The sequence below is a fragment of the Bos grunniens genome, chromosome 12, assembly GCF_055505025.1.
Source record: "Bos grunniens cultivar Pamir isolate PY7600 chromosome 12, Bosgru_T2T1.0, whole genome shotgun sequence".
NCBI lineage: Eukaryota > Metazoa > Chordata > Mammalia > Artiodactyla > Bovidae > Bos > Bos grunniens.
The window spans coordinates 79,031,152-79,043,791 of record NC_141176.1 but is presented as its reverse complement, the minus strand read 5'-3'; the positions used below and the strand labels follow the sequence as shown (position 1 = coordinate 79,043,791).

General features: G+C 41.1%; 1 protein-coding gene across 1 annotated transcript in view; it reads left to right on the top strand.

Annotated features, from left to right (window-relative positions):
- Positions 1-12,640, top strand: part of LOC147361956 (ATP-binding cassette sub-family C member 4-like) — a 221,063-nt gene that overhangs the window by 176,703 nt on the left and 31,720 nt on the right. Inside the window, exons 25-26 of the mRNA XM_086328633.1 lie at positions 1,531-1,631; positions 4,005-4,196. Of these exons, the coding sequence (XP_086184759.1) occupies positions 1,531-1,631; positions 4,005-4,196 (293 nt within the window). The remainder of the gene's footprint in view (positions 1-1,530; positions 1,632-4,004; positions 4,197-12,640) is intronic.

The following is a 12,640-nucleotide window of genomic DNA, read 5'->3' as shown; positions in this document are numbered from 1 at the left end:
AGGGAGGAGGGTTCAGGATGGGGAACACGTGTATGCCTGTGGCAGATTCATTTCGATATATGGCAGAACCAATACAATATTGTAAAGTTTAAAAATAAAATAAAATTTAAAAAAAAAAGAAAAAAAAAAGGACGTTTGCTTCTTGGAAGGAAAGCTATGACAAATCTATACAGAATATTAAAAAGCAGCAACATCACTTTGCCAACAAATGTCCATATTGTGAAAGTTATGTTTTTTCCAGTAGTCATGTAAGAGTTGTCAATGAATGTAAAATTTGGGCCATTAAGAAGGCTGAGGGCTGAAGAATTGATGCTTTCAAGTTGTAGTGTTGGAGAAGACTCTTGAGAGTCCATTGGACAGCAAGGAGATCAAATCATTCAATCTTAAAGGAAATCAACCCTGAATATTCACTGGAAAGACTGATGCTGAAGCTGAAGCTCCAATACTTTTGCCACCTGACTCAAAGAGCTGATTCATTAGAAAAGACCTTGGGTACTGGGAAAGATTGAAGGCAGGAGAAGGAGGTGACAGAGGATGAGATGGTTAGATAGCATCACGAACTCAATGGACATGAATTTGAGCAAACTCTGGGAGACAACAAAGGACAGGGAAGCCTGTAGTGCTACAGTCTATGGTGTCACCAGAGTCAGACATGACTTAGTGACTTAACAACAACCACAGCTTTGTTAGGTCTTTCTAAATTCATATTAAAAAAATTTACTTAATTATTTAGCTGTATTGGGTCTTAGCTGGGCATGTGGGACCTTCAGTCTTAGTTATAGTAGGCAGGACTTTAGTTGCAGCACGTGAACTCTTAGTTGTGGCATGTGGAGTCTAGTTGCCTGACCAGGGATTGAACCCGAGCCCCCTGCATTAAGAGTTCGGAGTCTTAGCTATTGGACCACCAGGGAAGTCCCTCATAGCGTTTTTTCTTTTTTCTTTTTTTCCTACTGTACTATTGTCTCATGCAACAGAAGTAATATTATGAATGATACTATCATTACATGCAAATGATTTAAATATTATAAAGAAGTCTTCTCACTACTATATAATAAAATAGATAACTAAAAAGGACCTACTGTATAGCACAGGGGATTCTATATGTTACTCTGTAATGACATATATTGACTTCCCTGGTGGCTCAGATGGTAAAGCATCTGTCTACAATGCGGGAGACCTGGGTTCAATCCCTGGGTTGGGAAGATCCCCTGGAGAAGGAAATGGTAATCCACTCCAGTACTATTGCCTGGAAAGTCCCATGGACAGAGAAGCCTGGTAGGCTACAGTCCATGGGGATATGGACTGTATGTAATGACATATCTGGTAAAATAATTTAAAAAGAACAGATTATATGTATATATCTGGCTAATTCACTTTATTGTACACCTGAAACTAACACAACTTTGTAAATCAACTATATACTCCAATAAAAATCATAAAAATAAATGAGTCATCTTTCTAAAGTGACAGAAGGACCTGTGTGAGGGGTTGAGAAGTAGACTAATTTTATTCCTCTTCTTCCTCATTTAGCCTTGGATCTCGGGCAGGTTGGCCTGGTCCTGTCTCTCTCTCTAGTACTCACGAGGATGTTCCAGTGGTGCGTCAGGCAAAGTGCTGAAGTTGAGAACATGGTGATGTTTATTTTTCTGTTCTTAGCCTTTTCAGGCCTCCTTGCTGTTATATGGCATAAAAGCAATTCTTACATAAAATAATAAAACTTTTTTTTTTTTACATTATCTTACAAAGTTTTTTTATGTTCTCCTCCATTTGCTTAAGGGCTTCCCTGGTGGCTCAGATGGTAAAAAATCCGGCTGCAATGCAGGAGCCACAAAAGAGAAAGATTTTATCCCTGGGTTGGAAAGATCCCCTGGAGAAGGGAATGGCTACCCACTCCAATATTCTTGCCTGGAGAATCCCCATGGACAGAGAAGTCTGGCAGGCTACAATCCATAGCGTTGCAAAGAGCAGAACATGACTGACTGACTTTCACTTTCCATCTGCTTAAAGTTAATAAAAATATATACATATTTTCCCACATATGTATGTCATGTCAGAGGGTTTTATATTCATCACAAACTGTCTTCAAATACAATAAATGTCTCTGTAGGAGAGAGGTTCTGAAATTCTGGAGACAACATAAGCTCGTTTCTTAGCAGCTAGTTTATCTTTGCTTCTTAATGGGTAATTTCCTATTTTTGGCAAAAGAAAAGAATGCAGTATTTTAAAGTTTATTTAATTAATATGTTCCTGCATCCCTCCCCTCCATTTTGTCACTTATTCATGTGTGTATTGAGCACCTGAATTTGCTGAGAGCCCTTCTCTCTGGTAGGATAGGCTCTCTCCCAAAATGTGCTCTTAAAGGTGTGGAGTTATAATTGTTTAAGCCTTTGACTGTGTTGATCACAATAAACTGTGGAAAATTTTGAAAGAGATGGGGATACCAGACCACCTGACCTGCCTCTTGAGAAACCTGTATGCAGGTCAGGAAGCAACAGTTAGAACTGGACATGGAACAACAGACTGGCTCCAAACAGGAAAAGGAGTACATCAAGGCTGTATATTGTCACCCTGCTTGTTTAAATTATAGGCAGAGTACATCATGAGAAATGCTGGGCTGGAAGAAGCACAAGCTGGGATCAAGATTGCCGGGAGAAATATCAATAACCTCAGATATGCAGATGACACCACCCTTATGGCAGAAAGTGAAGAGAAACTAAAAAGCCTTTTGATGAAAGTGAAAGAGGAGAGTGAAAATGTTGGCTTAAAGCTCAACATTCAGAAAACGAAGATCATGGCATCTGGTCCCATCACTTCATGGAAAATAGATGGGAAAACAGTGGAAAGAGTGTCAGACTTTATTTTTTGGGGCTCCAAAATCACTGCAGATGGTAACTGCAGCCATGAAGTTAAAAGACGCTTTCTCCTTGGAAGGAAAGTTATGACCAACCTAGATAGCATATTCAAAAGCAGAGACATTACTTTGCCAACAGAGGTTCGTCTAGTCAAGGCTATGGTTTCTCCAGTGGTCATGTATGGATGTGAGAGTTAGACTGTGAAGAAAGCTGAGCGCTGATGTATTTATGCTTTTGAACTGTGGCATTGGAGAAGACTCTTGAGAGTTCCTTGGACTGCAAGGAGATCCAACCAGTCCATTCTGAAGGAGATCAGTCCTGGGTGTTCTTTGGAAGAACTGATGCTAAAGCTGAAACTCCAATAGTTTGGCCACCTCATGCGAAGAGTTGACTAATTGGAAAAGACTCTGATGCTGGGAGGGGCTGGGGACAGGAGGAGAAGGGGACGACAGAGGATGAGATGGCTGGATGGCATCACTGACTCAATGGACGTGAGTTTGAGTGAACTCTGGGAGTTGGTGATGGACAGGGAGGCCTGGCGTGCTGCGATTCATGGGGTCGCAAAGAGTCGGACATGACTGAGCGACTGAACTGAACTGAACTGAAGAGGCCTTAGTCATTAAGTAAATTATACACTTTTGAATATTTGTACCTTCTCCTAAAGGGAGAAAAACAATAAAAATGAAGTTTCTCCATTTATTTCTTCTAACAGAGTAGAAAGTGACTAATTATTAAAATGATGTTTGATGACTGTCCAGTTCTGGACATCTGTAACACGTGGCCCTTCTGTAGCCACACACACTGATTGATGTCCATAAGTGTTCTTGTCTTTCAAAAAAATTTTTGTGTGTGTGTTTTTTTTTTATTTAGATGTGAAAGGTGGATCAATAAAATCTTACCATTCATTTCTCTATTTTTTTTTTAGCTTTTATATAAAGTTGAAGGAAGTAGTCATGTGTAAAAGTGTTGAAGATGATGAGCAAGTTTGCAAATCATCCAAGGCCTCATCAGACTCCTACTTTTGTCCTTTGTGGATGTTGAGACCTGAGATATTCTGAACCATAAAAAAGCAGGAGGTTTCATTTATAATGTCTGAACACCTATAAACTAGATCCTCTGATACTAACTCATGTGATGTCATATGTCTTTCAGATGATTTCAGTAGAAAGGGTAATTGAATATACAGACCTTGAGAAAGAAGAGCCCTGGGAACTTGAGTATCGTCCACCACCATTCTGGCCCCCAGACGGAAGGATTTCCTTTTTCAGTGTGAACTTCAGATATAACTCGGACAGTCCTCTGGTATTGAGGAACCTGGAAACATCCATTTACTCAAGAGAAAAGGTTAGTTTAAGCCATTCGCCTCTTTGAATCCAGCTAAAGATTTAGCACCACATCTGTTCTTGGCTTCCTTACCACTATGTCAGGGGGACTGTTTGCTCCTAATGGATGCAGATTATATCAGTGACATTGTAGGTGGATCTTTCTTGGAAACTGACCATGGCATGGGTATACCAGCAATTTTTCCCCTGTGTTGTGAGCTCCCTCATGGTGGTTGATGGGCTCTGGGGTTCCATCTTAACCTGACTCAGGACACTACATGTGACACCTGATTATTCATACAAAGTCTGGGACGTCAGCCTTGTCTTCCTGGCCCTAACTCTCCAATATCTCATTCCTTTCCATCTTTTCTTGTTTGTATTTCTGAGATCTCCTCCTCCTCCCATGGTGCCCTCTGGTGGCAGCCTCCTTCCCTATCCCTTAGCCCTTCCTGTAGCCTTGTCCTCCACTCACCCACACTGAGCTGCTGCCCCCCTGCCCTCCCCCAGTAGACTGCTTCTTTCTTAGCCCAGATCTGATCCTTACTGGGCTGTGTGAGCTGCTGCTGGAACCATAGCATAGCCTCAAGTCCACTCCTGCAGGGGCCGTGAGGTGACCTTGTGTCCACCAGAGAAGAGCCTCAATAATGACCCAGTCAGGAGTGAGGAACCAAGGCCTCAGATAGAGGTAGGGTCTAGAGACTGGCTCAAAGTCAAAAGCAAATTGAAGGGAGCAGAGAAGATCCTTGTGAAAGATGGCAGAGAGGCTTGTGACCTGGACCTGTCAGCATCCATGTCTGCTGGTGATGTTCTTTCTGCACTCAGCTTGAGGCCCTCAGCTGGGACCAGGACAGAGTCTTGAAGAAGACACTAAACCAGAAGGTGTTAGGAGCTCTTCCCCACCTTACTCTGCAGCTAGTTTGTCTGACACACACCCCCCTGCAATGGGACTGCATGCAGGTTCTCCCAAAGCACCATGTCCTCCCTGTTCCCTGTGCACATACTGGTCCTCTGCCTCAGAGACCCAGGCCCTCCATCATCTGGATGGTGAAAATCTCATTTTTGGAGTCAACTTGAATGCATCTTCGAGACCCTCAGTTTAATGTACCCTTAATATACCCTTATATATACTAATATATATTATATATATTTAATATACATACTTAACATATACTTAATGTACTAACATATACTTAATATACTAATATACATATTAGTGTATATATATAATACTTTTAGTATTAGTGTATATATATACTTTTATACACACACACACTAATATACCCTTAGTGTCTTTTATATTAAGGTAGCATTTATGGTACACCTATGTTCATAGCAGCCAAAAGTTGGAAGGAACTAAATCCTTACAATGAAGTATTATTCAGCCTTAAAAAGGAAGAAAATTCTGACCTATGGATAAACCTTGATGACAGACACAAAAGAAATGAATACTCTCATTCCATTTATGTGAGATTCCTAGAGTAATCAAATCCAAGAAGACAGGAAGTAGGATGGTGGTTTCCAGGGACTGGGGAAGGGGAAATGGGGAGTTGTTTTTAATGGGTAAGAATTTCAATTTTACGAGGCAAAAAAAAAAAATCTCAAGCTTGGTTGCACAACAATGTGAATGTACTGAACACCAAATGGTGTCCACTTAAAAATGGTTAAATTTTATGTTATGTGAATTTCATCATAATTAAAAGATAGCACCTGTGGCATGCTTTGTAATTTGGGATCTGCATCTCACAGTACTTTGAGGCTTTTTATAATCAGGGAGCCTCTTGTTTTCATTTTTGTTCCCAGAAAGTAGCATTTTGCAAGGCACAGAGAGGGTGCTGAGGGACTGCTGGTTGTGAGGGTGAGTGACTTACACAGGTGTGAGCAAGCAGGAACCAGCACACACACATGACAACTCCGTAAATAACTGAAAGAACTGCTCTTTAAAACTCTTAACCACCCCAGACCCATCTAATGGCTGTAGCTGTGATTTAATGAATGAAACCCTTGTAATATGAAAGAATATTCAATGTAATGCCCGAATGCTACCCAGGGAGCAGCTTCAGTTAGTCACAGGGCAAAAGCTCCCTCCTAATTATTTCCAGTTTCAGTGTAGGTCAGGAAAAATGTGAACTGCTGTGTCAGGAAAACATTAACCACAGCTCTTAATATAATCTTTTCCCTGAGAGCACTGTAGGTGGTGTTTACTTACTCTCAGACAATGTGTGTGTCAGATTTTCTGTTGTAAATGTAATTCTGTTAACCTGCACTTGTCTTAAATTCTCCCCAAAGCCATAAAATATGACTTATACGTAGTATAACTTTGGAATATAACAGATTCTTATTCTTCCTTCTAAAACCTGAAAATCATGGGATTGAGATTCTGAAATGTTTGAGGGAAAATTGAATTTGGAGACTGAATTAATAACTGCAGTAACTTGATTTTTGATCTGTACCTTGGTCCACTCAGTATCACTTTTAGTTTCATTTCTGTGTTTGGAGATGATACCTGGGCAGTGTGTTCATGAATTGATTTCACTCTACCTGTCTACCTTCTAGGTTCCCTCTCAAGCTCACCTGTCCCAGCCCTCATCACTCCAGGACAACCCTTTGGTGTTGGATTTGATTGAGAGAGGCTGTTGTGGAGGGGGCGGGGGTGGGGGGGAGGGAAGGGTGTGGTGGGCAGGGGACATGAGAGTGAGCCAGCCCAGCAGAAGTGGGGCTTTATTCTCTTTCTCTTATTTCCTCTTCTGTCCTGATTTCTGGAAGTTAGTCAATAGGAAAGTATAGTAGGCACTATTCAAGATTGCCGGGAGAAATATCAATAACCTCAGATATGCAGATGACACCACCCTTATGGCAGAAAGTGAAGAGGAACTAAAAAGCCTCTTGATGAAAGTGAAAGAGGAGAGTGAAAAAGTTGGCTTAAAGCTCAATGTTCAGAAAACTAAGATCATGGCATCTGGTCCCTTCACTTCACGGGAAATAGATGGGGAAACAGTGGAAACACTGTCAGACTTCATTTTTTGGGGCTCCAAAATCACTGCAGATGGTGATTGCAGTCATGAAATTAAGACACTTACTCCTTGGAAGAAAGTTATGACATCCTAGATAGCATATTCAAAAGCAGAGATATTACTTTGCCTACAAAGGTCTGTCTTGTCAAGGCTATAGTTTTTCCAGTGGTCATGTGTGGATGTGAGAATTGGACTGTGAAGAAAGCTGAATGCTGAAGAATTGATGCTTTTGAACTGTGGTGTTGGAGAAGACTCTTGAGAGTCCCTTGGACTGAAAGGAGATCAGTCTTGGGTGTTCATTGGAAGGATTGATGCTTAAGCTGAAACTCCAGTACTTCGGCCACCTCATGCGAAGAGTTGACTCATTGGAAAAGACCCTAATGCTGGGAGGGATTGGGGGAAGGAGGAGAAGGGCACGACAGAGGATGATATGGCTGGATGGCATCACCGACTCGATGGACATGAGTTTGAGTGAACTCCGGGAATTGGTGATGGACAGGGAAGCCTGACATGCTGTGATTCATGGGGTCACAAAGAGTCGGACACGACTGAGTGGCTGAACTGAACTGATGAGGGATTTTAATTTACAGAAGAAATAGCAAGTAAAAATAAGGAACTAGGACTCCCCTGGTGGTACAGTGGATAAGAATTTGCCTGCCAATGCTGGGGACACTGGTTCAATCCCTGCTGAGAAGATTCCACATGCTGCAAAGCAACTAAGCCCTGCACCACAACTACTGAGCCATGTGCCACAACTACTGAAGTCTTTGCTCAGCATCAGTAGAAGCCCCCTCAGTGAGAATCCCATGCACTGCAACAGGGAGTAGCCCCTACTCACCACAGCCAGAGACAGCTCTTCGAAGGCAATCAGGACTCAGAACAGCCAAACATAAAAGCCAACGTGAGATAAATAGGACCCTAGACTTCTTTGTTAGAGTCTGAAAACAGGCTAAATTTTTCATTTAGATGATTTTGTGGTTGATTTGATCATTTTAGAGAATCCTGGGCAATAAAGTATTTTCCAGCTCTCGAGGTAGATTGATTTTGCTTTGTTTTTGCTCACAGCTATTATTTGGATGATACATTTTTACAGATGCTTAGTAGAACATGCTATAATGTGCAAAATATTAGTTTCTTACATTTTCTCCTTTTTTACATAATATTTTCTTAAAAGCCACTCTCCTTACTCCCAGATTGTCCCCCTTCCCCTGCTGGTTCCTAATTCCTTGTGACTCAAACTGTGGTGCCAGAGCCAGCAGCACCTACATCTCCTAGAGCTTCTTAGAAATGCAGAGTCTCAGGATCACCCAGACCTCTTGACTCAGCATTACAGCTGAACATAACCTCCTCCTTTCCCTCCCATGGGCAGTTTTTTATGAGTGATAACCTGTGATTCCCAAGAAATGTGCTTTGACAGTTTGAAATTGAACTTAAGAATTCTCAAATCTCTGTTGTGACTGAGCAGGAGGCTCTAGAATATTCTGTGCCACTAGAGTTCCTTACCTTTATGCTCTATAAATTTCACTTTTACATTATAATCTAATTCTGTGTGATTCTACTGCATTATTTGTGTCTTTCCAGTGGAGTCTGTCTTCCATCACAGGCATTTTTCATTCCACTGTACCACCTTCCCCACACCAGCCTCCTGCAGGGACCAGGGGGATTTCCCACAGGCTCAGCCCTGTCTGGACCTGGAGTCAGAGACAGCCCAGCGCAGCAGCGTATGTGTGGCTGTTTCACCATCTGATGGGATAAAAAATGAGTCTTGCTGCCCCTAGCAGGGCATGAGGTCTCTTTGACCTGTTCCCCAGGCATCATGTGTCCCACTTAACTGCAGGTTTCTTTCAATCTGGCTGTGGATGCCAGTTCTTTCTGCTGACAGCTGGTCAACCTGACTTCAGGTACTCTCTTTGCTCCTGTTCACCATATATACACTTGTGTCCACGTCATGCTTTAAGTTTCTGACTGTAAGTTCTCTATGGTAGGCCTGTTTTTGTTTTTTTTTTTTTTTACTGAAACTACACCTATCCCCACTCTCTGTGTTCTAGCTACACAGAGGGACATGATAAAATGTGAGGCCATCCAAATAATAAAGAGTCCCATCAGCAGATGGAAAAGAGGCCAAAAGATGTGGATTTGAGTCCCATACTGCTATTTATGGACTCTGATAGTTCAGACAGACTAAGTTATCTAAGCCTCAATCTTTTCTTGTGCAAAATGGAAGTGATAGGATGTAACCTGTAGGGTTGATGTACAACTTAAAGAACATAAGACATGTAAAGCACCCAGAGTAAATGCTTGGACAAAATGGTCATTATTTTCATAGGGTGTAAAATGACCATAACCACTTGCATTGCAGAAAGTGTTGTCTGTCCCATGAAAATGAGCTGTTGGCCATTTGAATTCTATTTATGGCTATAGGATCCATCTGCTGTATATGTCTCTGATTTATCTTATACCTAAATAAAATGGTAATAGATTTTTTCCATAAATTTCTCTGGCCTGAGTTAAAAATATCATCTTCCAGTGGAAGTTTCTTTGTCTCAGGACACCACAGGTAATACAAATAAGAAAAAGTCAAATCCAATACAGATTCTGATGTCAATGTATACAGTCTAGTTGAAGAAACAAGAAAATGACTATATTAACTTTGTAAGCTAGAAGGAGGTCATGATTTTTATAGACATTTATATAAAATGACATAACATCAGCTAGAGTTGGAACAAGCCCACATCAGGAGACAGGGAGAGCATTTTCAAGGAATTAGACATGTGAGACAGACTTAGTGATGTGTGGTTAGGGTTTCAGCAGGTGGAAATGCATGTGAAAGGCATTCTGGGAGGTAAGACCAAGATAAGCAAAAGCATGATGCTCTGATCCAGTGAGTGAAGACCTAGACATCTGCAAAGCATTCAGGAAAATGAACTACCAAGTGCGTAACACACGTTTTTGCATTCAACCCTCACAATTACCTAGTGATGCCAAGGAAGCTGACTCATGTACATGAAGTATGAGAGGACAGTTTTGTAGAAGAGACATCCTAGGGTGTAGTGTTGAATGCTGAGCTGGCATTTGGGAGTTTAATTTGAGAAGTGAGAGCACATGGACCAGAGGGGGCAGGTGCAGGGGGCGGGGAGGCGGGAGCTGTTTTCCCTCCAGTAAGACATCGCTGGAAAGTGATGCCACTTTTTGGAATCAAATTGATGTCAATTAAAACAAAGCTCTAACACCTGGATTTGTGAATGTGCAGGGCAATGGGTGGGAGTAAAAAATGGTATACTTCTGGAGGGTAGGTTAGCAGCTTAACAGCTTCCTCTGAAAATGTTTATACTTTGTTGTTGCTGTTCAGTCACCTAGTTGTGTCCGACTCTTCACAACCCCAAGGACTGACACACACCAGGTTTCTCTGTCTCTCACCATCTCCGGGAGTTTGCCCAAGTTCATGCTCATTGTATCAGTGATGCCATCCAGCCATCTCATCCTCTGTTGTCCCCTTCCCCTTCTGTCTTAAGTCTTTCCCAGCATCAGGGTCTTTTCTAATGAGTTGGTTCTTTGTGTCAGGTAGCCAAAGTATTGGAGCTTTAGCATCAGTTCTTCCAATGACTATTCAGGACTGATTTCCTTTAGGATTGACTTGTTTGATCTCCTTGCTATCCAAGGGATTCATACTTGCTGTCCAAGGGGTTCATACTTGACTCTCAGCAGTTCCAAATCTGAGAATTTATGTGAAGGAAATGCTTAAAGTTGTTTGCAAAGATTTAGCTTCAGGGATATTTAACACAGAGTTATTTCCAGTAGCTAACTATTTGACACTGCCTAAATATCCAGCAATAGAGGATTTGTTAAATAAATGATCACATGTACTACAATATTATGAAAGCATTACAAAATACTAAATGAAAACACATATAACAGTATGTTCACATTAATCCCATTTTGCTTAAATATGTGAACTGTGTCTTTAAGAACACATACAAAAAAATACAGAAACAACAAAAAGAACACATGCAGCAGCCTAGAAAGTAAAAATATAATTTTAAGAATTTTTTTCAGAGTGCTGGGCTATAGCTAGTATTTATTTACTTTTTAAATTTATTTGCACTGATTATGATTAAGGAATTTAATTTGTTTTTTAAACACTGTGAGCCTGGGAAAGAAGTAATGAGAATAAAGTAGGGAAGACAGATGAAGGGATTGTTTTGTGTGGGGCATTGGGTGTTGAATATGTTGAGTTTGGTGTGTGAAGAGAGATCCAAAAGCAAGTGTGTAATAAGTTCTGTCATCATCAGAGACCAACCTGGTTGGAAAAACAGAAAGGGGCCATTGCAAAACCAATAACAGAAGATTTTCTTTAAGAGTCTTTATAATTGTATTTATTTATTTATTTTTGGCTGTGCTGGGTCTTTGTTGCTGCTTGGGCTTTTCTCTAGTTGCCACATGTGAGCCTCTCATTGTGGTGTCTTCTCTTGTTAAGAGCATGGGCTATAGGGTGCAAGGTCTTCAATAGTTGTGGCATGTTGGCTCAACAGTTGTGGTTCCCAGGTTCTAGAGCGCAGGCTCAATAGTTGTGGTGCACGGGCTTAGTTGTTTCACAGTATGTGTGATTCTACTAGACTAGGGATTGAACCCACGTCTACTGCATTGGCAGGCAGATTCTTTATCACTGAGCCACCAGGGAAGTCCCCCAACTGTCTTTAGATTGAAGAATGTAAGGTTACTGATACTGGTGACACTCTTCATGGGCAATTGGTAGAACCCTTTGGTTACTCAGAAAAGACATTCAGACTATAGCTTTGAAGACTGAACTCTGGAATAATCAGCGTCAGGTTTTCTGTGAGTTGCTTTTTTCTTTTTGGGGTGTTTGGGGCCATGCAGCATGTGTGATCTTAGTTCCCTGACCAGGGATCAAATCCATGCCTCCTGCAGTGGAAGCACAGAATCTTAACCACTGGAATGAATGCCAGGGAAGTCCCCTGGTTTTTAGTTCTCTTCACTGGAGTTTGGAACTCACAGTCCTGTGGTCATGAGCAGTCCTTGGTGCCCCAACATATCTCAGTCCATTTACCTAAAGTGACAGATGTTCCTATTTGCACAGATGGGTCAGTTACAGTAGAGCTGGTAACATGGGAACATACACACATTCTCACAGATCAGTTCTCACCTGTGTCCTGATGTGTGTTGATTTATGTATGAGAACACACAGAAATATAGGCACATCTGTTTAACTGTGCTTCACAGATAAATGCTTAAAAAAAAATTGGACATTTATGGCAATGCTGTGTCAGGCAAGTAAAATGGCACCATTTTTCCTATAGCATTTGCTCACTTCATGTCTCTGTCTCATTTTGATAATTTTTGCAATATTTCAAACTATTTCATTATTATTATATTTATTATTCTGATCCGTGATCAGTGGTTTTTAATGTTACCCTATAAATGCTCAGATGGTTAGCAT